Source organism: Lonchura striata, chromosome 11 (genome assembly GCF_050655825.1).
Source record: "Lonchura striata isolate lonStrDom1 chromosome 11, ASM5065582v1, whole genome shotgun sequence".
NCBI lineage: Eukaryota > Metazoa > Chordata > Aves > Passeriformes > Estrildidae > Lonchura > Lonchura striata.
Window position 1 is genome coordinate 13,256,019 of NC_140713.1, and position 24,777 is coordinate 13,280,795.

At 38.6% G+C, this 24,777-nt stretch overlaps 1 protein-coding gene across 1 annotated transcript in view; it reads left to right on the forward strand.

Annotated features, from left to right (window-relative positions):
• NKD1 (NKD inhibitor of Wnt signaling pathway 1) overlaps positions 1 to 24,241 on the forward strand; it is a 106,327-nt gene extending 82,086 nt beyond the window's left edge. The window contains exons 5-10 of the mRNA XM_031505848.3: positions 3,958 to 4,064; positions 6,548 to 6,643; positions 14,816 to 14,963; positions 15,969 to 16,053; positions 19,823 to 19,953; positions 20,681 to 24,241. Coding sequence (XP_031361708.1) covers positions 3,958 to 4,064; positions 6,548 to 6,643; positions 14,816 to 14,963; positions 15,969 to 16,053; positions 19,823 to 19,953; positions 20,681 to 21,255 — 1,142 coding nt within the window. The 3' untranslated portion in view covers positions 21,256 to 24,241. The remainder of the gene's footprint in view (positions 1 to 3,957; positions 4,065 to 6,547; positions 6,644 to 14,815; positions 14,964 to 15,968; positions 16,054 to 19,822; positions 19,954 to 20,680) is intronic.
• The last annotated feature ends 536 nt before the right edge of the window (positions 24,242 to 24,777 follow it).

Sequence of the window (24,777 nt, forward strand, 5' to 3'; positions counted from 1 at the left end):
GTGGTAGTAATTAACAATTGTAGGGAGAAACATCTGCTAATACACTTAAGCCAGTCAGTTTGTTTTTCGTGAAAGAATGGTATTTCACAATTTTTCCAAGTTAATATTTTTCCTTTATTGTCTTTCCAATTTCAAATATTGTCCAGACTCATTTTAATAGTGTCTTAAGGTTATAGAAGTGAATACAAGACCATTAATAATGAACAAGAAAGGAACATAATAAAGAAAACATATGCAATATTTCAATTCATGAAACATTCTGTTAGGGAACATTGTTTTTGAGAGCATATGGTTATTCCCATGAGAGGCAATACATATACTTTTTTTTCCCTCCAGTTGTGGATTCCCACAACAAGGGTATGTTTTTCTGTCTATTTGTTTATGTAGCACGTTCTTTTTGTCAGGACTTGTTATCTGAGCAGGGAGGTAAGTAAGTATTTTTGCACAGATGATGTATTGTATGCAGACCTAATTCTGATGGCCTAGACTTTGGAAACACAAGTCTATTAATTCTCCACAGTCTTTTGAGATAGCTATCTTGTCTGGTCTGGTTTAATATCATTGGCAGAGCTGAAAGGAAGTTCACATTGTGAATATATCTGAAACCTTGGCATGCGGCTCACTGGTGGATCTCTGTTTACAGGCTGCCAGTTTTAACTGTCCTGAGCAGACATTCTCATTTTATTTATAAGTAGGCTCTGCATGTGTTTGTATCCCTCACAAAATTGAGCACATGTCAATAGACAAAACTAAGTATAGCAGCAAGAGACCAAACGCTTCTCCTTCTCTTCTCAGACCAAACAGTATGTATTTTTAAATGTTCATTGTGTTTGGATGAGGCATGTGAGGATATATGCACAGACACATTATTTGATCAGTTGTAAATATTATTTTAGTATCTCCATATTGGCCTTTAAAGTTTCCTCAGATAGATTTAATTTTTCTTTGCTGAACAAAACTTGACATCAGGATGAGATCACCAGATTTCCCTATTTCATTTGAGCTCCAAAATGAGTAACTGATTTCAAAGGATAATTCCCTGAAGCAGCAAGGCCAATAAGTTCTTCAGATCAAAGGTCAGTGAAGCTCAAAGAGGATAAATTCTGGCATACAGTATTTAAACTCTCCCAAGGAGTGTACTGCAAGATGTATCCCCTCCTTCTCCAATGGTTGAACCCTTGTTTTTTGAGAAGACTGATTTGTCAGTGCACACTTTTTCCTCTGTTACATAAATTATACATTAAAGTGAAAGTTTCCTATCTGAACACACAAACTGTGCATCCAGACAGGTTGTTAGCCCCACCAGGGGAAGGGCTGCTCCTGGCAGCAAAGGTAACTGCTGTTCCTCTCTGAAGCACCAGCTGGGCTCGGAGCTCTGTGCTGATGCCAGTGGCAGGAGCATGGTGGTGGAAAGGAGGGAATGCTCTGTAAGACACTTTGTTTTGACAGAAAACCCAACAAAGGGCACTGTGCCAGGGAATAGCCACCTCCTGCAGGATCTGCCATGTGCTGTGCCTAATGCAGTCTGCCGTGCCATTGTCATTTGGGATGCTAACCCTCAGCAGATAAAAGACAACTGTAGAAGTCTTTTGGCCATCGTATGCTTTTAAACATTTAAAAGAATGTGTGATAACAGGAGTGGATTTTTTTTTCCCAAATGGCTGTTCACTGTCCCAAGAAAGCTAGGGGTCATACCAGCCCAACTTTCATTCCTTAGAGCAAGACTGGGAGGGTTTGCAAAAGCCTCTTTTACAGAAGTTTTTATCAGGTTATAACTGTGCTTGTGAAGAACAAGTCACTGGCGCAGATCAGGTGAGTCTAATAGCTATGGAGAACCACTGTCAGTGTAACTGTCCTTGTTATGAAGGTTACCTTTTCATTTCTTGTTGATTTTAGAATGAAGCAACAAAGCTTGACTGAAGTAGACAAACAAATGTTGTCTTTTGTTGTATGGGGGTCTTCTTGTCACCTTAGCTTTGAACTTCTAGGAATGTGGAGTTGTATTCAAAGGGCAAAGTGAGTATAAAGCAAACATCACTTTGTCAGATATACTTCAAAGTTATGTATTGGAAACAATATTTATTTTAATACATGTTTTACCTGTGATAAACAGTATACAAAAGCCTCCTAAGAAACAGTCCCTGCTCATCCAGTAATACCAGCTTAAAAGAATCAGGGAAGAAACTGATGTGAAGCAGCTTTGTCTTCCTATCTCTGACCTTCCTATGTAGTTATGTTTGGTGTAAGGAGTCCTAACATGACTTGGAGTAGAAATGAAAGTATATCAACATGTCATTATGTGTACAATAAACACCATCGAATTGGTGTAATACAAATTACATGCGTGTAGTGGGAAGCTGGTGTTAGTATAACCTCAAAACCACCAGTAAGTATCAAAGACAGGAAATTCCTAAGGTCAGCATTTCAAATTTATTCCCTTTTCTTTACTGTACATCCATCTTATATAGCATACCACAGTTTTGAAAACAAACAAACAAAATGAATACAATAATGTTCAATTTAAACAAACAAACGTAGTGTAGTGTGACAATGTGAATGTTGGGGCAGAGATCTTCTGGAATTTCTGAGAGTATGAAGCTATGGTAATGGGAGTTGTAAGAGTTTTATTTTGGTTTGTGTTTTGGTGGTTTGTTTTTGTTTTTTGGTTGGTTGGTTTCTTGAAGCTATTTTTTTTCTATTTTAAACATGAAAGAAAGTACTGGAAAATGGCTAATGGAGTATCTTAACTTCTAGCATGTTAGTGACTTGCTTTCCTGGAAGAATGGTTGGGAGGCAGCTCAGCAGTGTAGAACACCAGGCAAGCCAGTAAACCCAGTCTGAAATGGGTCACCCTGAACTGGAGGGGATCATCATGTCACATTTTTTGTAAGGAATCTGACTTGATTGAACTGACACTTAATGAGATGCTACTGCCAAAGGCATCCCCAGGAAACAGTTCTTAACATAGCATTAGGATGAAGGCTTTGAGTAGATGCAAATGCTGCAGTGCAGGAGAAGAAAATGCTGACTTTAGGACCTGTGTTTTTGCAACATTGTTGGATTTTGGGGAGTTGGAAGGATTGCTGCTATATGTCATGGAATGTGGGCATAACACTGGCAGAGGTGTGTGGATGTGTAGAAAATCATATCTAAGAGTCTGAGAGTTGGATTAAAAAGTTTGTGTATATTTTCATAATGTTAATGAAGATAGAATTAGTTTCTTCAAATAGGGTTTCATCATGTGCAAGGCTAAGTGCCCCTGTAGAAGCAAAAGGAACAGCTATTGAGTTCTAGGCATTTGTCTTTTAATCCACATAAGAAGCATATATCTTTCTGTTATATATTTGATATATGTTATGATATGTTGTGATAGGTATTAATATTGATGCTCTTTATGAATGCCATTGATTTATGCAAGTGCCTGATGTTTTAACTTGAAACTTGAGTGAAATATGCTATTTCATGCATTAAAAAAATGCAGCTTAACCTTTTTGGCAGGTAGTGTTGACTTCTTGGAAGGTACTAAACTTTGTGTGTGTTTGAAGAGTGAAACTGGAACAGAATGAGGGCTTTATTTCAGCTTCATTACTTCACTCACTGCTGGTGAATGTGATGGGTTTTTGCAATATGTCAGAAACTTTCGATATTTTACAAATTATTCAACTAAACTTATTTGCAGTAACAGTTCTGCTATTTTAAATTCTCATAATACTGTGTTTGAACTTCCTGTGACTCTAGTGATGTTTGTAGGAGAGGCTGTGTACCAAAAACTGTTGGTAGATTGTCTGCTGAAATTATCCCAGATGTGTAGTGAACACAAAAGCAAATCAAGTATAATGATCCTCTCATACAAGTTTGCTGTATCAATTTCACCCTAAATATAAAGACAGATTTGCAAATATGAGACTGCTTTGACATTTCCTTATAAGCATTTTTTCTTAAATATGCTTTTCGCAGTGGCTTTGCCTCCAGAGAAGACAGATGGAGTTTGCAGTGGAGATGAAAAGAAAGCAGAAAAAGAAAGTGACACACGCACAAGTTCCAAGAAGCAACTGAAATTTGAAGTAAGTCCTTTGTATTTTAAAGTTTCACTGTACTGACATAATTATGGTAGAAAAATAACCTGTGGACCAAACAGTGTCATCTGATGCATGTTTATTGCTCCCAATGTTTGTAGTGGGTACAGGAGGCAGCAGAACTGGCACAAATCAGTGCTTTGCTGTCAGTGCTCCGTATGAAGTCATTAGTGACACTTATTTCCAGGTTTGGAGAGAATCAAATGATGATTATTTCTCTGCAAGATCTAAAATACATAGTAAGAAGAAGCTTTCAGTTTAACCCTTTATTTATTAGGCCAGCTACCCATATTATCAAATCTTTAGATCGACTTTCACGGACTATTGCACTTGGTTAAATCTGCCTATGTAAAAGATGCCTGTGAAATCTTCTGCAATGATTTATCTTCAGTGCCCAGGTCTCCAAAGTGAAATAACCCTGACCTGCTACATGGGAAATCCATCTGATCACATGGCAGGAGGAGGAGGATGATGAGTCCTCTGGGCTATATCCTTGTAGACTTGCATCTGTATAACATCATATAACTGTCAGACATTGTGTGCAGTTGGCAGATTTTTTTTTCTGTAGGAAGTGTTTTCATAAATACGAGTATGGAAACATGCAGTCACACAGCTAGTGGGTTGTCTGTCTTGGTGAGGAGGAAGATATTCTGGCACCAGCAAAAAACAGCACAAATATTCATCTCTGCACTCCAGCCTTTTGGTGCTGTCAGCCTCTCTAAGTAATGAGCTTTGTGTTTCTTCAGCTGATGTTTCAAAGACCATGCAGGCACCTTGCAGCATGGCTGGGGTGTTCTTTTACTTCTCAGTCTGGTACAATTTTATATTTTAATGTTTTAAAGCAGATTAGGGGGAGGTAGGTTTCCCATGGGTAGTTCAGGTGTTGCTTTTGTGCCTTCTGGGGAGGTGACTTCTCTTTTTTCATTTTTTTTTTTCCTCCCCCCCACAGCTATAACTCTTTTTCTAGGCCTGTTTTATATTCTACCTCGAGTAGCAGATATTTGCAGACAGGAAAGGCATGATAAATTGCAATTAACAGTGCTTTGACATTTGAACATTGGAGGACACCTGTCAACATGGTTGGTGCCAGAGTAACTGGAGCTCCACTGTAGCAGCAAAGTCTGTGCTTGTTCCCAAGTAGTTCTTGGCATGCCATAAAGGTTAGCACTTGGTTCTAGGCACTGTGACTAATGCACGGAAGGTTTCCATGGCTCTTCACTAAGCAGAGCACATCCTCACATAAAGATATTATGTTAGGCAATGTGGGACAGGGAAGTATTTATATGTGGCAAGAAACCAAGTATTGATATTTTTTTCCCTTGTTCTACAAATGAAAGTTTTCCAGCAATGTAAGCTGGCAGTTAAGAGACTGGTAAATGCTTCAAAGGTATAAAAGAATCCAAAACTCAAGTGCTGCGACAAGAGGTCTAAACCTGAGGTGAAAGTGATTTGGCTTTTAAAGGTGCCAGGAATGTTTATGTAATACGAAACTGTGTTTCCACAGTGGAGTGTGGGGCACTTGGCAGCTCTCAGGCGGGCTGAGAGGAGGCTGCCTTTGAACTCGGCAGGGACGGGGTACCCAGAGCTCCTGTGGGGAGTCGGTTTCAAGTCGGAAGATCAAACAGGTGTTTTGAGGTCTATCATGCTAAAGCTATTTGGGGCTGCTTATTTTACTTGCATACAGTGACTTTCATTTTAATTGCACTGTAATTTCTCTGTTTTTCCTTTTTGTGGCTCTGGATAATTCTAACTGCACAGGACTTGTGAGGCAGCAAACGATTTGCACCCAGGTGACTGGAGTCAGTCAAAGTGCATCCTTTGTTCTTGGTTTTGGTTTGGGGATTTTTTTCCCCTTTAACAAATTGATTTTTTCAGGCTTTCCACAGATCACACTCTGACTAACAGAAGCATAGTTAAAACAAGGAGCAGGCACCACTCCCAGTTGTTCTTGCCAGTTCCAAGGCAGGCTCTGTTTCAGGAGCTTCAGTGGCGTGATGTTGTACTGCACTGACTGACAACCATTGCCTGTCAAGTGTCTGTGTTGAGGACAGGTCTGTGTTGTCTCTCTGCTGGGGATCTGTGTCCACACTGCATTAATCCTTCCTCCTGGCCCTGTGGTTTGCCACCTTGTTCTGTCAGTCTGCTCCTGTTGTCTTCCTCTTCCTGAGTTAAGCGTAGTTTTCCTTCTCTCATTTTAGGGGGGAATCTTACTGTGTTTCAAGAGCTTCAGGGAATGGTCTTGTACCTTTTCCTGTTTTCTACAATGTAGTAAAAAGCAAGTTGTGAATTCCCTAAGAGTGAGGAGTGTTGTGTGATTATGATGGGACCTTTTTGTTATGGACAGAGGCCTCTCCGGGACATAACCTGAGAGCTTCCTCCCACAAGGGAGGAAAAAAGCCTCCTACAGAGAGTCTTCTCTGCAAACAGGCCTTTTGCTTTAGGTAATCAGCTGCTCTTTGCATGTTTCTTAGGAATTGCAATGTGATGTGTCTGTAGAGGAAGATAACAGGCAAGAATGGACCTTCACACTGTATGACTTTGATAACAACGGAAGAGTCACACGTGAGGTAAGCAAAGTACAGCTGCCCCTTTATGTGCGGCGCTTGCTAACAAGAGAACTGTTTTATAACAGGAACATTTTTTCTACTATGAAGTAGAGGTGTCCTGCCAATTTAAACAGCAGTTTCCATGGACCCTTCTCTCCTAGAAACAATCCCACCCCAGCAGTTTGCTGTCTTCAGATCTGCTGTACCATTTTTTAAACTGGTTGCTGCTTAATACCTGAGATTAGCCTTTAGAAAATAGTACTGGCATTTGAGGAGGAAAAGTATCTGAAACAACTGAACAGCTAAACACATTGTCAAAATAAACCCCTGCAAATGTATATTGTTTTGGCTTCTCTCCTGCTTTTCAGAGTTAAGCTAACCAAATAGCAAGGTTGCTTGCTGACATTCTTTCCAACAGTACTAACTATACTCTTCTATTGTTTTTATGAATATTGGGCTGATCTCTGCCTTTTCCCTCCAAGTATAAATAACACTGATGATGTTCTCTGGAGGACCATAAAAAATGGCTGTCAAAGCATACCTATGTGTATTTTTTATTATCAGGATGTCTTCAAGCCAAATAAGTGGCTGTATAGATTAGGATATAGTCCTTTTTCAGAGCTATTGCTGCCCAAATTGATTAGTATTTCTTCTAGAAGAATGTCTTTTACTTGGGATTTATGCTGTGTGCTGTCATTGATTTTTATGATGCGTGTTTACTGGCTCCCTTTAGATTATCAACTGCCTTTAGATAATCAACTGAAAATCAAAGGCTTTTTTCTCTCTTAGATCTGATGCTGGTGCCTGTGACAATTACTAAAAACTGTTTGATAGCAATAGGGCAAATACTGAAAGTGTAGTGGCCTTAGACACCAAAAAGTCTGAAGCAAATTTCTTTTGACATTGCCAAATGTGGTGGTTGTTCAGGGTTTTTAACATGTATTCGAACATCATTACAAGGCTATTCTTATTGTCTCTACTCTGTTAGTGTTTTGAATAGACAATTGAAATCTGTGCCCCTCATGCACAAGAACAAGGAGATGAAAAGTTGCAGGTTGAGTCCAGAGTTTCAAATAGGAAGATGAGATAGAGAGGGCAAGAAGGACGGGTGAGGTGAGGAAGTAGTATTGCATTTGTTAATCTTTGTGGAACAGAGACTAGAAAAATGAAATAACTTGCCTGAAGTCTCACAAGAACCTAGTGGCATATTGAACCCAGGTCTTTCAAGACCCAAGGCTAAGTCTTCATTGCAAGATTATTGTGACTCTCAAAAATAGGGGAAAAACACACAAAACCCAAACTTGCACACATGAGTGTCTTTTACATTCAGGCATGGAATTCCCATTAATGTCAGTGGGGGTTCCATGTGCTGAACATAATGAGAATATGCTTTCAAGTATGTATACAATAATTACTTGTGATTATGTGGTACACCAAAGAGCTTAATTTGACTGTACTTTGAGAATATGTTACAGCCAAATTCTATCTCTCCCTGCTACAAGAGAAGACTACAGCTTAACTGAAACCAAATCTGTGCAGGGATTGAATATTATACTGCTCTGAGGTCTGGAGGTTGATACATTCATGCTTGAACCTGTGCCAAAAAAAAATTCTTTCAACCATGGGACCAAATAGGTTGATAATTTTCAGCTCTTTACGTGTGACCAAAGATAGAAACAAATAGTGTGCACCATTCCAAATCTTCCCCTTTATATTACACACTTCTTTTGCCCTGTTCCAGGGCCATTTGTATAAGCCATCTTGGTTATCTTCTGTTGAATCCAGGTACAATTTATGAGGGTTTTTTGAGCAAGAATGACCAACAATACGAGCTCATAGATAAACCTGGCCATAAAAGAGGAATTTTAGTCGCTTAATATGACATAGAATTTCTTGTTCTCTTGGCCCCTGGGAGATGGGCAGACATATTGTGCCTGATACTGTCCTTTGCTAAGCAGCTCTGCTCCTGTTCCAGCAAGTGACTTAAGAGGGGGAACATTAAACATTTGAATAGTTTCAATTAAAATTAATAAGAGACATATTTTCAGTTAAAAGTATGTGAAGTACATTGCTGGATCAGGGACAAAATGGGCAGTCTGAGGAAGAGGCAGATCTGTACCAGTGCCCTTTAGTGAGCTGATGAAAATGCATTCAGAACCAGTCAGCTTTTCTTAACAAAGGTCCAGTGTTATGGTGAGAAAAGCTTAATATGGACCTTTTCTCCTTCTTGGAAAATTTCCCTTTAATGTCTCCTGGATTTATATCTGGATTTAACAGAGAGATTTTTTCAGTTAGTTTTTTACCTATAGACCTGGAGGTGCTTTGCAAAAAGAAGTCAGCAGCATTATTCTTACTTTTCACCACGTTGAAAAGTGAGACAGTGGAAAAGAAGTGGCTTGCCCACCCACATCCATTTCATTTTATTCCAAATCATTGTGTTTAAAACATTGGACCTCATGTCCAGAGAGTTTCCAAATGAATCCAGTGTTAATTTAAAGTTTGTAAGACACATGTAGGTGTGGAGCAATTTTACTGATAGACTGAATAGGCTTTTTTATTCAAATGTATAAAAATTGTAAATAAGGTGTGTATTTGGTCAATACAACTTCTCTTTGGTTCTGTGGAATGGCAGATCACTGCTAGAGCATTCAAATTCCATTTTAGTGAAATTTCTCCTGGATCTAACAACATCTTCAGAACTTAATGCTGCTTTGATTTCCTCCTGGAGTCTGTATGACTTATTCTAGAGTCCTTAGAATTAGAAATTCACATCTGGTCATGCTTCTCAAAGAGATAGACCTGTTATGAAAGCATAATTATTGGGATAGCAAATTATAAATTAACATTACTGTATGTTATTAAACTTCTAATTTTTCTGTCACAAAGATGACCAGTTCTCAGTCCTTTTTGGTTTAGTGAGAGATAACTTTTCCTGCTGTAATATGTATATCACAAAACTTGGCTAATAACACTTCCCTTCATTCCATAAGCCATAAGAGGACAATTCATTATGTACAGCCGGGCTTTTTAGAACTGACAGCTGTGCTGTAATTATCTTCACATGAATATTTGTAATCGGACTTGAAACTTGGATAATTGAACTAATGTGTTTTGATCTGTGAGGTTTTATATTGAGCTCTCTGAATGTAATTATGCTTCATAAACACTAGCTTCTTTTTTTTTTTTTTTTTTTTTTTTTTTTGGTAACCAGTTCTTCCGTGTAAAATTGAGTTTCTTTGCTGAGTGGCTGCACAGGAATAAGCACATAAGCACACAAGAAAGTTGCTTGTCAGGACAAAAAAAAAAAAGAAAATTCTTCTAGAGCAGCTTTTGAGCAGATAGCAAGTGAAGTTCCTTTTGTGCTCCAAATAAGAATGATTCAAAAATGTATGTGATCAAACAGAGCTGATGTTGCAATAAAAACATCCTGCTGTATGTAGAAATCAGACTACAAACAAAGTACAAATGATACATTTGTATTTATCTTTTTCCAAGGGAAACGTAATGAACTGATATTGATGTTTCTCTTCATGCATTTTTAATGCTAAAATTGTTCTTTGTATCTCACACTAAATATTGTATTTTTCCTCTTATGTTTCCTTTGTGACTTGTTCTTTCCCTTTTTAGATTCTTTTACTCCTGTACTCTGATGTTTGAGGTTATACCTGCATTCAGAGCTCAGCACCAAGTCATTGACTTGGGGAAGGATATTGGCTTTTTTGGGGCAACCATTTATCAGCTGACCCTTATCTTGAAATTTGTTGGTTTTCACTGTGTTTGTACTAACTCAGGATAAAAAAGAACAATGGAACCAATGGATAGAGGAGCAGTGCCTGTTTGTATCTGTGGCCATCACTTCAGTCATTAGAAATGGTGCTTCATGTCAGATAGAAATATTAAGAAAAAATATAACTTTCTCTCTTGGTTTTAAGGGGAGTCAAAGAATTCTCTCTCAGGCAAACTATAAAGACTCAAACTGAATCTTTCCATTTTAATTAACTCTTTGGGTTTGGGGGTGTTCTCTGGGTTTTCTTATTTGTTTGGTTTGGTTTTTTTTTTTTTTTCCTGAGGGGAGGCTGGAGTTTTGGGGGTTTAGGGTTTTTTGGGGGGTTGTTTGTTGGTTGGGGTTTTTTTGGGTACAAATATATCTTTCTGCTAAATTAATTCTAATGGAAAAATCTATTAGTGTCTTCTACAAAGGTCTCTAATTTGCTAACTAGTCTTGTGATGATAATCTATGCTAATATGGGAAAAATAAGGTCATCCCTGTACCATTGTTATTCCTTAAAACCTGAAAATAATACTTGGAATAGGGAATTCCTCAGTCTCACATGTGTTTTGTAAGGAATGCAGAAAACTTCAGTGCTCTTGTTCTTTTTTCAGACCCATTGGTTTCTCTGACTGTCATGAATTTCTGTGAGTGTTATAAATTACTGTTAGTCTCCTACTAGAGAGCCATAATGTGTTCTGCAAATACATGTGTGAGTGCAGCATACATGTGTGGACTTAACAAATGGAAATATTTCAGGCAATCTATTAAATTTTGTCTTGTTAATATATTTTGTTGTATTGGCTGCTTGATAAAAAAGGATGTTTTTTTCACCCTGGAAAAACCAACTGTGGTATTCAATAAGCAAAAGACAAATAATTTTGGGTATGACACATGCTGGCTGTTTGGATGCTACTCAAGTGGTATTTGGTTTCCTCTCTCTGGAAAAATATCCTAGTTTCAGTTTTTGTACTTGATTAACCTGGAGATCCCAGCAGAAATTCTGCATACCAGAAGCCCCTCAGAAGTTAGAGTCATACAGAATACTTCCCCTCTAAATATAATCCATTTGCTGTGAAGGAGAGAAATATTTTTGTTCATTCTTGTTTCTTTTTACCCATTTAATGTAGTAGTCTAAAAATCCACTTTTTGTGGGGGAAAGACCAAGCAGTCTAAAGCAAAACAGTTGCAAAATCCCATGATTTGTACAACTCATAATTCATTGTGCATAAAAGTTTGATTCTTTGGTAGGTGGGCTCTGAGTCGTGCTGGTTTATGTATCAGACAAGAGGAACAACTAACTAGGTTTTATTCTTGATCTTTGGTGCTAAATTTCTTGAGGATGGTGAAATGCACAAGCTGGTGTGAAGAGGGTAAAGCTGTCTCAATGGATTTAGGCAGTTTTTAAATGAATTTAAATACAGATAATGTTCAGTGGGACAGCTTTCAAGGGAAACAAGTCTGCTGGCAGTCTACTGGAAGATGAAAATAATTTGGGGGTAATATACATGTAACTATAAAATACAGAGCGTGTAACATATATCTTAATGGTCTATTGCTAGCAATTTGACAAGAAACCATTATCATATTAGCTGCCAAAACAGGGCTGTGAGAAAGGAATTATAGTCACAGTTCAAATTTTATTGACAAAAACAATTCTCAATAGATCAGTGCCTCAGAAATTCATGTGTTATAATTGTGAAACAACAGGAGCCTAAAGCTCAAGTGGTACATGAGACAGAATGGCCCAAGTAGCCTTGTTTGGCCAAATCAGAACTGTCAATTTGCTGCAATTCCCAACCCCAAATCAGGACCACAAGTAAATGAATCCTGTAATTAAAACGTTGTTGTCAGTATTTAGAAGATCAGCTTAAGCACTGAGTGGTTGCTCATGGCTGTCCCTAACCTCGTTCTTGGGACACATCCAGTGTGACCAGCACGTTCCTGCAGTGCCAGAATGCAGAGCACGTCAGAGCTGCATGTTAGACACATAGCAAAATGCAAAGGCAGCAGTGTTAGTCCACACGGGTGCTGAGTCCTCTGTGCCCTCATTGCCCAGCCTGGACATTAATTTGGGTTAAGTTGGGCCCATTTGGCTGAGACGTGCAACTTGTCCTGATGTGATGCACGTGTGCACATATTTGTGACTTGCCAAGTATGTGTCACACAAATGCCACATTTTGCCTTCCCTGACAGCCTTTGGGAGCACTTTTTAAACTGCTGAGTCAAACAGCTTATTGAGAAAGACCCTCACAGAACATAAGGGGCAGATTGTCAGCAAGTAAGCAAGTTAGACCTCAGCCCTGAAAAAAATAATGTAAAAGGACAGTGGGGGATATTTGTCTTTGGTTATGAAGCTAAAATAGACTAGATGTACAAACATCTGGCTTTACCAATATCTGGCATAGCTGAAAAATGGAAGAAGGGAAGATTATTATGAATGAAAGAGTTGATAATAACCTCTTGATAGCAGCCTTGTGTGGAAAGATGAAATGTTGGCTAACCAGCACTTGACCAGGAATGTATGGGAAAAGCCCCATTCACCCACGTGCTGAGTGTATGGAGCCCAGTTAGGAGTAAACACTGTGCTTAAGTTCCTTGCTGAAGGAGAAGGTTTATCCAAGTGTGGGATTATAGCACAATGCTCCTGGAACATGACTTATGGAGGGTGTACAAAACAGCAGATATAGTTTGTTTGTCTGTATATGTGCTTGCCTGGGTTCTTTCTCTTAGATAAAATAAAAATTCAGCCCTTCAAGCTGCCTGTTGGGTTTTGGCTCTGTCTGGTCACATTTAGAGGTCTGGCTAGCTTTCAAATTAGAGTGAAATGGAGATGTGTTAAAGAGCTGTGAGGTGTCCACCAGATTGACACAGAGTATCTCTCAAGCTTTAGACAGTGATTGTCAAGAGCATGGAGCAGCTACTGATAACAGCCCATAAAATCTCTTGCAGCAATGAGAGAAAAAAATACATATTCTACTCTCTTTTTATGAATATATTGTCTTGAACTTACAGGTTTGGAGAAATTCTCCTGAGTGCAGGAAAGTTAGAGAGGTTACATGTTAAGACAAAGTCTGGACCCCTTAGGATTTAGTTATTCATTCTTCCTATTGAGCTGGAAAATCATCTAGTGTAATATCATTGGTCCTGGCCATAAGCTCAGTATTTCCCTAAATTCTGTGTGAGTAGAAATTATCTTTATGTCCTCTTAAAAGCTGGTTCCATAATGAGGAATTTGTGGTATATTGACTTCTAAAGTGGTGGGGGGTTCCATTAGGGCATACTAAACTTTGAGATACCCATGTTATAGGTATGACTCCTGAGCAAAGGAAAAGTTGTAGAGGTTTTGAGTTTTTATAGACCTGACTCTTAATCCTCAGAACCAGTTATACTTAACAAAAGATGATTTAGATATTTCCTTTGTGCTTGCAGGCATCTGGAAAGAGCTTAGGTAGGAGATAAATCAAGGAAAAGGAAGAGCAGCATGGGGAAGTTCACAGATATGCATTCAATGGGCTCTTTATAGCCTGCAATGATCAGAATACTTTATCAGACTGCTTTGGCCTTAGGATGGTGCCCAAGACCAGTTTGGGTAAAATCCTTTTGAGGAAAAACAGTGAGGCAAGAGATCCCCTTTTCATCCTGGCAATTTAAGGTAGTACCCTGTTTGAGCCTGGCTGGATTAAATCACCCTGGGAGACCTTTGAGCATCACCAGCTACTAAACAGTGTTTCTCCTGTTTGACATTGGCCTGTTAAAATTGGCTGGTGTTCTGACCAATATTGCCAGATGTGTAAGCCTCTGTTCACATCCCATTGCCTTCAAAGAGATCTGTGAAGAAGGTTCTGTAATAGCCTGACTGGATAATATTTGCTGTTCAAAACTGGTTGAATTTTGCAAAATAAGCTAAACCCCAAAACACAGATAGGAGGGTGATATTCAGACAGATATAATTTCATTTCAAACCTGAGATTTACAGTTCTGCCACTCTTCTTACTGATTTTCCTCTAGATAACCAACCATTTAACTATGCCAAGGGGAAAAAAAAAAACAACAAAAAATAATCAAACCAATAGGAAGACTGTAATGTCCAAGATTTTCTTGAATTGATGGATTTGTTTTGGCCACATGAACTCAATTTTCAGTGGAGTATGAATGCTTATCCCTGGGTTCTGTGTAAATCAAAGAAACGAGAAGGCAGAACACCATTTTGCTGATTCAGAGATTGGGAAACCTGCAGATCTAGTGCTGTTGTCATTGTTTTGATCTGCTTTGCCCCAGTTCATAAACCTATTTGGTGAAGGCTTCTGAGGATACTTCAGCATTTAATAGTGCCAAATCCAAAATAATTGTAATTAGTGGAGCTGTGAGTTTTATGCCATTTTCACAGTGCTGTGTTCTTTTGTGTTTCAATCTGACTCCAGGACATTACCAGCTTGCTTCATACCATCTATGAGGTAGTTGATGCATCAGTAAACCATTCTCCTAGTTCCAGCAAAACTCTGAGAGTGAAACTTACTGTGGCACCAGATAGCAGCCAGAAGAAAAAGAGTATCTTGTTAAATCATACTGGTAAGGATGTGCAATCAGACATTGGAAAAAATACAAAATCTTCCAGAGTCCCATGAAAATCCATCTCTGTACTTTGTTAATGCAAATACATATATACTTAAAGGCAAATAATTATGTGGGCATTTTAAACCCCACAAACCTGCTTTATGATCTTGACTGTAAAATTACCTGTCCTTCTTTCAGTGTCTCATTAGCAAATGAGGGTTCCCCCTTCTGATGGATTGCTTCTTTTGGAAGCAGCAATAACCCATGTGTAGTGTAGTTTTCTTTGTGCACTGCAAGGCAGATCTAAGGCCTTCTTGACTTGCATCACTTTATCTCTGCTCATATTGCAGCACTTGATTTGTGTGGAAGGAGGTGTAGGGGCATAAAATGCTTCTTGACAGTGCATAGCTACCAGTGCTGCTGGGTAGAAATAAACAATTAAGCATAAGTAAACTCAAATAATCTGTGAATAAAAATTGTACATTTTCTGTGTTGGAAGAGTCTGCCATTATAAAAATATTTGTACCATGATGGCTTATCCAACTTACCTTCAATGTAATAATAATTGTTGCAGCATAAGTGCTTCAGTAGGTAGAGTAGTACTAAATTGAAATACTTAAAATTATTTAAAATTAGTACTTCAATAAAAAATGTAGGCATCAGATCTAAAAGGAGAGCCTGATCACCTCAATTTTAATAAAATAATCACTCCCTCAAGAGCAGACAAGTAAATTCTCCCTGCTGGGGAGCAATGTGGTGCTCTAGGACAGCACTGAATTGCCAGCACTGAGCCTGTCAGTGTGAGTGCAGAGTAAACCTCACCCTGACTGAGATCCTGCAGGCCAGGTTACCTCTGAATAAAATCTGTCCTTTGGGCAAAAGCAGGACTGAGAAGGTGACAGGAAATGATAGATCACATCCTGATCTACTGACACAAGCAGACGTGCTTGCAATGTAGAGTGTTGGTTGTGCTGATCAGCAAGGACAGCAATGTGACAATAATGTGCTTTATCCTGGCAGATTTGCAGAGTGCCAGGCACAGAGCTGAGAACAAAGCTAATGAAGAAGCAAGAAGCTCTGAGAAGAAGCAGAGGGCTTCCCTCAGGTAAGGGGAATAAACCCTGGCTCCTGACAGGCACTGCATACCTCTGAGAAACCTCAACCATTGATTCCTTGCTTGCTTGTTTTGGTTTTTTTTTAATTATTTTAAACTAGAGAAATTACAGGAGTTTTCATTGTGGACTTAAGAGCAGATTCCATTGCTGGATACTTATATTAAAACAAAAGAAACACAAAAAAAAGGAAAAAAAATTCTGGAATTTTCTTTTTCTGTGGGTTCTTTGGAGGATCTGAATTGTCTTTTTAGATGCCATCTGCAAATAAGTGAGGTTAATAGCAAAACATTTTGGCTAAAAGTGTCCTAAAACCTTTTCCACTCCTTAGCAGCCATCTCCTGCCTTTCTCTGTCCTCCTTCCAGCCCATCTTTTTCACTCATCTACTCAAATAGTGCCAAGCTTTGCATGGGTTAGTAACTCATAACCCAAGCACAGTGCTAACAGGTCATCTTGGTGCATATTTGATATATTTTGGGATTTTATGTTTCATAACAAACTGCTCATAAGGCAGAGGGGAAGTGTGTGCTGAAATGTTACAGTAATGACATTGACTCATTAGTTATGTTTGTTTCTTCAGCTGCAAATTTAAAAAAGAAAAAAAAAACAACAAACTTTTGGCTTGCCTTAGATTGAGGGATATTTGTCTGGATACATAGCAAATTTATCAGGAGAAGGAGCATTCAGTCTTATTGAAACTGACAAGAGAACAGTACCTCCCTTTTTTGGATGGAGAAAAAAATGCTAGTGAGTTATCCCAGTCAGCAAATCCCAGTACAATCACATTTCAGATTAAAAGAAGAATAAAATTACTATTAATCTTGTGTCAGCAACTCTGTACAGAATCTTCTATGAACTGAAGAATACTCTGTGGTTTTACTTGCTGGCCTAGATGTGGTGTGCAGATTCCCTCTGCCCATTAGCAAAGTTTTACCCTGTGCGAATTCAATAGATTGGTTTTGTTTGATAATCTACTGCAAAAATCCCCTTTCAATTTGAAGTCCCCTTCTTATTCACCTTAAAGTCCTGGCTCTGCAAATGTAGTGTTTTTATGAACAGCAAGCACTTCCAATTAAATCCACACTCATGGAAGCATCAAATGTTGGGACCAAATGTTTGTCCTTCTCATTCCTTTGGTGAGAGGTTTCCTCACAGAAAACTCTGTCTTGAGCTGAGTAGATCAGTGTCAGACAATGGTCAGCAGCTGCCAGGTTTTGTTACATCCCACTAGATGCAGACAGGATGAAGAGTGTGCTGTTCACACTGTGTGTGTTTCAGGGATGTTTGTGCACTCTGACCAAGCTGACAACCCTCAGGAAAGCTGCTGAGGCTCAGGTCAGAATCTCACAATATTAATGCAGTTGCTTCCCCTTTGAAAGCAGCAATGAGAACTTGTGGGAAGTGCACACATTTCTCATGTTCAGTCACTTAGGAATTCTAGGCAAGATATGATTAATATTCAAGATAAAATAGAAATGTTTTTATCCTTAAGGTTGGGAGATAGATGGGTTGGATTTTTCATTTGCTGGAAGCTACAGGCAGGAGTTTTCACCTGTAGGGTTAATATGAGTATCAAGATAAGTAGCTAGATTCATGGCTAGATAGCTTGGTTCTCCCTGGCTGACTTAAACTCTGTCTTCTCAGTGAGTGAGGCTCTCAGGGGATGTCCCTGCATTTTCTGCTCTGTGCTCTATTCCCCTTTCCTGCTATGTTGTTGTGTGCTTCGTGCCATCAGGATGATACATAAGCGTGGGAATTTTACAAAGGACTTCCATGCACTCCACAAACACTCCAGCAGATGCAATTTTTTATTAAAAGCAGAACCATACCAAGCCCAAGCCCAATAACAACACTATGTTTACACAGTCCTCGATGCATGGTTGATGCCTGCCCAAGTCCTCCCATGTGTTTGCAGGACAGCACTGTGGGCCTGGGTGCCAGACACTTCAGTTCTCAGAAGTACTGGAAGTTCCCTTTGACAGTGGAGCACATCTCTCATCAGTGTATAATTGCTTCACTGTGTATATTTGCATGAATATTGTGAACGTCATCTTGCATGCAAGAAAGTTATTAGAATGTAGGGCTGTGGCAGTACTGGCATAATTTTTTTTTCTCTGTCTTGATGAGAGATTTAATTTATTACAGTAACAAAATAACAGGTTCCCTGTTAACTTCATTTCCAAGAGACAGTGCTGCATACAGTGTTGCTTAATTGTGTTGGATCAAGCTCAATTATGTTTTTTCTGGGTTAACTGTGAATTGTCTTCAGCACGTGTGTGAAGTCCCAGTGGTTTCTGTAGGTGATTCATGACTGGCAACTGCAGTTAGGCAACTTCCAACCCCAGAAATCTTTTATGTTGACATGCTAAAGTGTAACAACCTGTGAAGTTGTACCTGATACAGGAAAGGTACTGAGTTAGTTAGGTATCCAAAATGTAGAGAACATCTGGACATTCCTTTTTTGTTTGTTTGTTTGTTTGTTTGTTTTTTGAAAGTAGCCCATGTCACTTCTGCAGTTCAAAGCTGACTCTGAATCTTTAAACCTTACCTGCTTTCCAGGCAGACTCTCCTCCATTCAGGAGACTCTAACTCTATCACAATAGAGCAAAAATGATCTTCCAGTTAGGTCAAGTCTTGTGACTTTGATAAAAGACACTGCAGACCTGTGTCTGACAGAGACACGAGGGGCCTCCGCTCTGTAAGGTCTCTGAACAGTACCAGCTAGACCAGGAAAGCCATTTGTGCCAAAGCTCAGGGGATCAGCAGCCTCTGGAAACTTAGAAATGTGTTAATAGACTAAAAGCAGAGTACTGGGCATCATACAGTACAGAGCTCATATTTAGCAACTGGTGTAGGATACAAGGCCAAATTCTGGTGTTAGGCTGACATCAGTGCACTTGCACAGAGAAATAGCAAATCCAGTCTCATGGTCTTGGAAACGGAATTGTCTGAATGACAAGCAGCGACTTAATCAAGGGTTTTCTGCTTATACTGTTTGTTATATTGAAAATATTGTTCATATTTGCAGACTTCCCATTTAAATTGCTGAATAAAATTGTTTGACATTATGGGCTGGCTACAATACTATAAAATTCTGCCTGATTTTTTTCTGCCTCATAAATGAATGGTATTTCAGATATTCATTCTCAGGAAATAGTTCTGCTATAAATAAAATTGCAAAGCTGAGCAGGAAAGGGAGTTGAGATTCTAAAGCCAGCGTCTGATCTGACCTTATTAATTGTATTTTGAAAAGCAGCAGTTACCTCTGAGTGTCCTACCGGCACCTTCCCTTCCCAGACTCTCTTAGTTACTACACCTGTCCTGTTGCCTGTCTTTCTGAAGCAGGAGCACGTGGACATTGATCTGGATTACCCCAGCACTTCCTCACAGCAGTGGGAATGGTCATGAATCAAACAGCAGATTTTCTTTGGCGTGTTCAAATTGGAGAATGAGTTGAATGATTTGGCCCTAGGAAAGAAAGTAATAAATGCTAGGAGTGGTTTTATTTGCTTTTGCACATGTGATGCAATTTGAAAGCCTCCTTTGCTTTGCAACATCAGGGTTGATTTATATGAGGGGAAAGAACAGTCAGTTTAGGCCTATCATCATAGCAAGTCTGGTCATCCACAATTCCAAGCATTTGTTGTTTCTTTGTGAGCAGCTCCTGTCACTTCAAAGGGACTATTAGTTGTTGGTTTGTAGATGGTGATAAGAACTTTAAAGAAGTTCTGCTGAATTGTAGTTTTGCTTCCTGCTGACAGATACCACCAGAGTGAGAACAATCCAGAGCAAAGTGGGTGCTATCGTCATTGTGTTGATGAGAACATTGAAAGGAGAAACCACTATTTGGATCTTGCAGGAATAGAAAACTACACATCAAAGTTTGGGCCAGGTAATTTATGTTGTAACCTTATAATCTTTTATGTCTTCAATTGCATGTTCCATGTCAGGGACAGTGAATTGTGAAGCTGTGTGATTTGTCTGTAGTGACTCAGGAATAGGACTGTGAATACTGCAAGGTAATTACTGGTGAAGGTGGTATCACAACAGAGTGGCTAATGTGCTGCAAGGCTGCTTTGATGTACTTGTTTGTGTAACTAAACTTGGAGCTGAGCCTAGGAGAACAATCTTTACATCTAAATTATTAAGTTTAGTCTATGGGTGAGGTCAGGATTGACTTTTGGATGTTGGAGCTTGTTCCCAAGATGAGACCAGCACATATTTTATAGTTGCTACTGACCCAAAAATAGGAGAATGTGTGTTTGTACCTGGAATTTTGGCTCTAGTCCCCACATCAAAGAGATTTGGATTTCCTTCATTTCCCTGCTCTCTGCCAGGGTTTTACTATTCCCCTCACAGTTATTTTGATGACCAAGAGTTGGTAACATAAAGATTTTTATATACACACACACACATGTTGAGTCTTCACTAGATAGGTATTCATATTTGTGTATTATTTACTGGCCAGAATTATTAAATGTAATTAAACTAGACAGCTATAATTGCATTCACTTCCTTAGGAAAAATTTGTTCTGCTGATAATGCTATCCCTGCCAACTGTATGCTACTAATTAAAACTTTGAAATACTAGATGACTAACTCAGCTTGTTATTTCCTAGGATCTCCTCCAGCAGCTCAAAAACATGACCCACCAGGCAGAATTGTGAATCAAACTAGATCCCGTTCTCATGAGCCTGAGACCTTCCATGCTCACCATAGGAAATCACAAGTGGTGGATCCAAACCACATCAATCTGGCTGAAAGTTCCTATGCCAAGATTGCCGAAATCCAACAGAGGCTCCGGAGCCAGGACTCCAACAAGCACTTTGTGAGGTCTCCCAAAGCCCAGGGCAAAAATGTCGCCCCTGTGCATCCTGGAAGGGCAGTCAGAAATAAACCTTTTCAAGGGGTGCCCTTGCCCATGGCTTCCCCAAGTGCACGGGTGGGCCAGAACCTCCCGTACCTTCCCTTGCAATCCCAGCAGATCCACAAGAAGCATAAGCAGAGGGCAAAGGAGAATCACCAAATGTGCAAAACCTTCCAGTCTCCGGGGACAGTTGTGGAAAAGGAACACGTCAGAGACCTGCCCACAGTCATTTTATATGAAGGCCAAGTGGGACAAATGATACAAAGACATGAGCACCACCACCATCACGAGCACCACCACCACTACCACCACTTCTACCAGACATAGAAGAGATCCCACCAGCGTCCTCCAAGAATCATCCCAAATGAAGGAAATGTGTTCTTGTGATACCAGAACTAAGGCATTACTATGATTAATATTATCATTACTCCATTAATATTCAGCTAGCATATATTTTAGAGGTTATATGGAACTCTTGAAACTCACCCTATTTATATGTTGTGGAACCGCATAGCTTACTCAAACACCTTGTGGATTTTTTTTTTTTTTAAGTGGCTTGTAAAACAGCAAGCAGCCATAGCTTTTTGAGCTGTGATTTAATACAGGTCGTCAACGCACTTCTGTACAAGTACTACTTCCACTGTACTCAGAAAGATACTTCAAACACTCTTGCAGACATCTAGCTTTCCACTCTGCTGTACGTCGGCTGATCGCACACAAGCCTTTCATCAGGGGAGCAATGTTCGAAGGGTTGGACTCCAGAGATACTCAGATAATGGAAAATACAAACAGCTGCTACCTCTAGTATTATTCAGATTTTATTTTCTTTTTATTGATTGTAATGTGCTACAGGGGGGAATTTTAATATACTGTGTTCGTGTAGCCTGTTTGTGTTCACATCCTTTCAAATCATCTTAATTACGAGGAAATATTAGCTAAACTTGTCAACAGGGCTACATTTGTATGACTTACACTTTATTTTCTTGGAGATTCTTCATTGACACAAGTACAGTCTGTTATATACTGGGTAATATTTAAATATACTTCTTTTATTTTTGTTTTTTTTCTTGCTTATTCTCCACTCTGTTTGGGGTACTGTTTGAAAAGAGAAGGATGTGAAATGGGGTTTTCCAAAGCAGCACTAGACTTCAGTGCTTGGGCCATAAGTACCATTCATGGGGGTTTGAGAAGGAGAGGGGTTAATTGGGGGGGTTGTTTTGTTTAAATCCACAGTTCTTTGTTTTGAGAAAGAATTGAGGAAAATATACTTTCTCACTTTAAATGTTGGCAAATATATATAAAATATAAATATAAATATAAATATATATAAATATGCACACTCTCAGGTACATTTTGTTGTGTTTTAGAAATCTGTGGTTTGAATATTAACATTATATTTGTTTTTTCCACAACAGTGACTTTTTAGAAACATATGCCATGGCATTTTCCTGGTGCCTCCAGTCTGAATTTCCCAAGCACCTATCAATTTTTGCTTCTCCCATTTTAGAGATGTGTATAAAAAGTATCATTCACAATCTTCCTGCATTCTTCTACTTTTTCCATATCAAAGGGCTTCCATTCCATGAAGGAGAATCAGCCCACACTTACAAGACCTTAATGGTTGCTGAGAAATTTGAAGGACAAAAGAAAATTGGAAAAATAAAAAAGAAAAGAAAAGAGTCAGCACATTGATGTTTTGGGGAGCCTAGATTTAAAATAGATTCAGTTGGGTTTTGTACAGATCACCATTCTGCAGGTAGAAAGTGACTGGAAAAAACACCTACATTTCTTTTGGAACATTAAAGTAGAGAACTCCTACAAAAAGACACAATTGTTCTATAAATGTATTTGCTTTTGGTTTTAATTATTTTTAATGTTGTGGTATTTTGTCAATAGTATATATTGTAAAATGTAACTATCCGACATTGTTATAAGCCCTTTATGATTGGGGTATTTTTTGTTTTCTGACTAGAGTTTTGTTCAGTCCAAAATGGGGTCTTACCTTACTGCTGACCAGGTTTAGGGGGATGTTGTCCATTCTAAGAACACAGAGACATCACCTTGTAAAGAACAGTGGGAAGCCTTCTTGTGGAATTGGAATAGAATCACTGCTTCATGGTAATTAGGTCCGTCTCTTGTCTCCCTGGATCAGCAGATGTTTAGACTTATTGTCCCCTTTAAAAAATCTGGTTTATTTTATTTTACTTTTTTTAGCTGTCAACAGCGTGTTCTGTAAAATCTAACAAAATGTTTTTAAGATGTGTTTGATCCGTGTGACAACTATACTGTTCTGTTTATTTTAAAATTCCTAAAGTCCAAAAATATTTATATGCAGAATTTTCTGTGTTGAGAATATGAAAAGGCCACGAATTTGGTTAGTTACCACTGAGTTGTTCTAGTCTAAGCCTTTTTTGCTGCTTGTGTATCATTCTTTTTCAATGTATATATAATTATGGACTGCAAAAAGAAAAAAAAAAGGCATTTATATGTCTAGTAGAAGGAATAAGCTTATTTATATTATAGTGTTAAAAAAGTCTGATGTATTCAAGTGACTTACATTATACCGCATGCAAACACACAGTGTACATTCCATCTAAGAAGGGATGCCATGCTATTTGTTTTGAAGAAGTAATTAAAGCTGTTCTCTTTTCAGTAGAGCATATGCCACAAAGACTGAGAGGTGGAAGTTGTTCTTAATCAATTTTTTTAAATGCAGATTGTTACTTAAAACCAGAAAACATTGTGGGAAAACTCGAGTGCTTTCAGAATTGTGGAGTTTTCTGCAAAAGGGCAGCAAAGGGGTAAAACTGCTTCTCCACCCAGAGATATTTTGCTGGAAAGGAAAACAGCACCCCTACCAAAATCCCCTCTGAGAAGTGAGCAGTGCAGGCTGTGCCAAGTGGGCTCTGACGTGGAACACGACTGGCCAATTGTTACTGCCTGGCATTGGTTTGTTTTGGTTTATTATATTTGGACATTCAAAAGACAAATTCTGCCTTGCTCAAAGTCTGTGAAACACAAATGCATTTTAATAACATGGCATCCCCTTATAAAAACTTTACACCAGCCATGTATGAATATACAGTATCTAAATACTGTTGCAGTTGTGTTATGTGCATTATAAGTGTGAATAACATGTAGCACAGTTTCTTTTCACAGAACCTTAAATTTCCGTATCTTTTAAATATGTTTGCTTTTCAGTATTTTGTATAGTAAATATAGATGGTTTTGACTAAATGCTTTATTTATTTAACAGCAAAAACTGTGCCAAGAGAACCCCCTGTTAATTAAAGTTTTACTAGTTCAGAAAGTATATTTCTTCTTGTTGTGGATTTCAGGGGCCTGTTGCAATTGCTGTCAGTGCTTGAGATCCCACTGATGAAAGAGCTTGCATTAACATTTTTGGGAACAGGATCAGGAAATTACGTATGGGCTGGGTATGCTTTGGTCTAATACTTAAAATATCAAGTTTCAAAGTTAAATTTCTTGTCCCCTGCTGTTGGACCTGTGTTGAGTAACTGATATTTCATCTTGCTATTAATTCTGAAAACTTTTCCTTAAAAAAAATAAAAATATTGGTTTAAGTTGTTCAAAACCATAGCTGAATCAGAATTTGAAAGAGTTTAGTTTCTGGTTGAACAAAACATTTACTTCCAAAGAAAAACATACCAGAGTTGAGTATATTGTTAATATTGAAAAGTAAAATGGAGTGGCATTAAGTAATTTCAGATGAAAACTCCAGACTTCTCACTTCCTTCTTCTATTTTTACATAAGACAGTTCAGCAAAATGAAGTCAATATTGAAGTTTACACTCTTTGCTGAAAAAATTCAATTTAAAAATTTTGCTC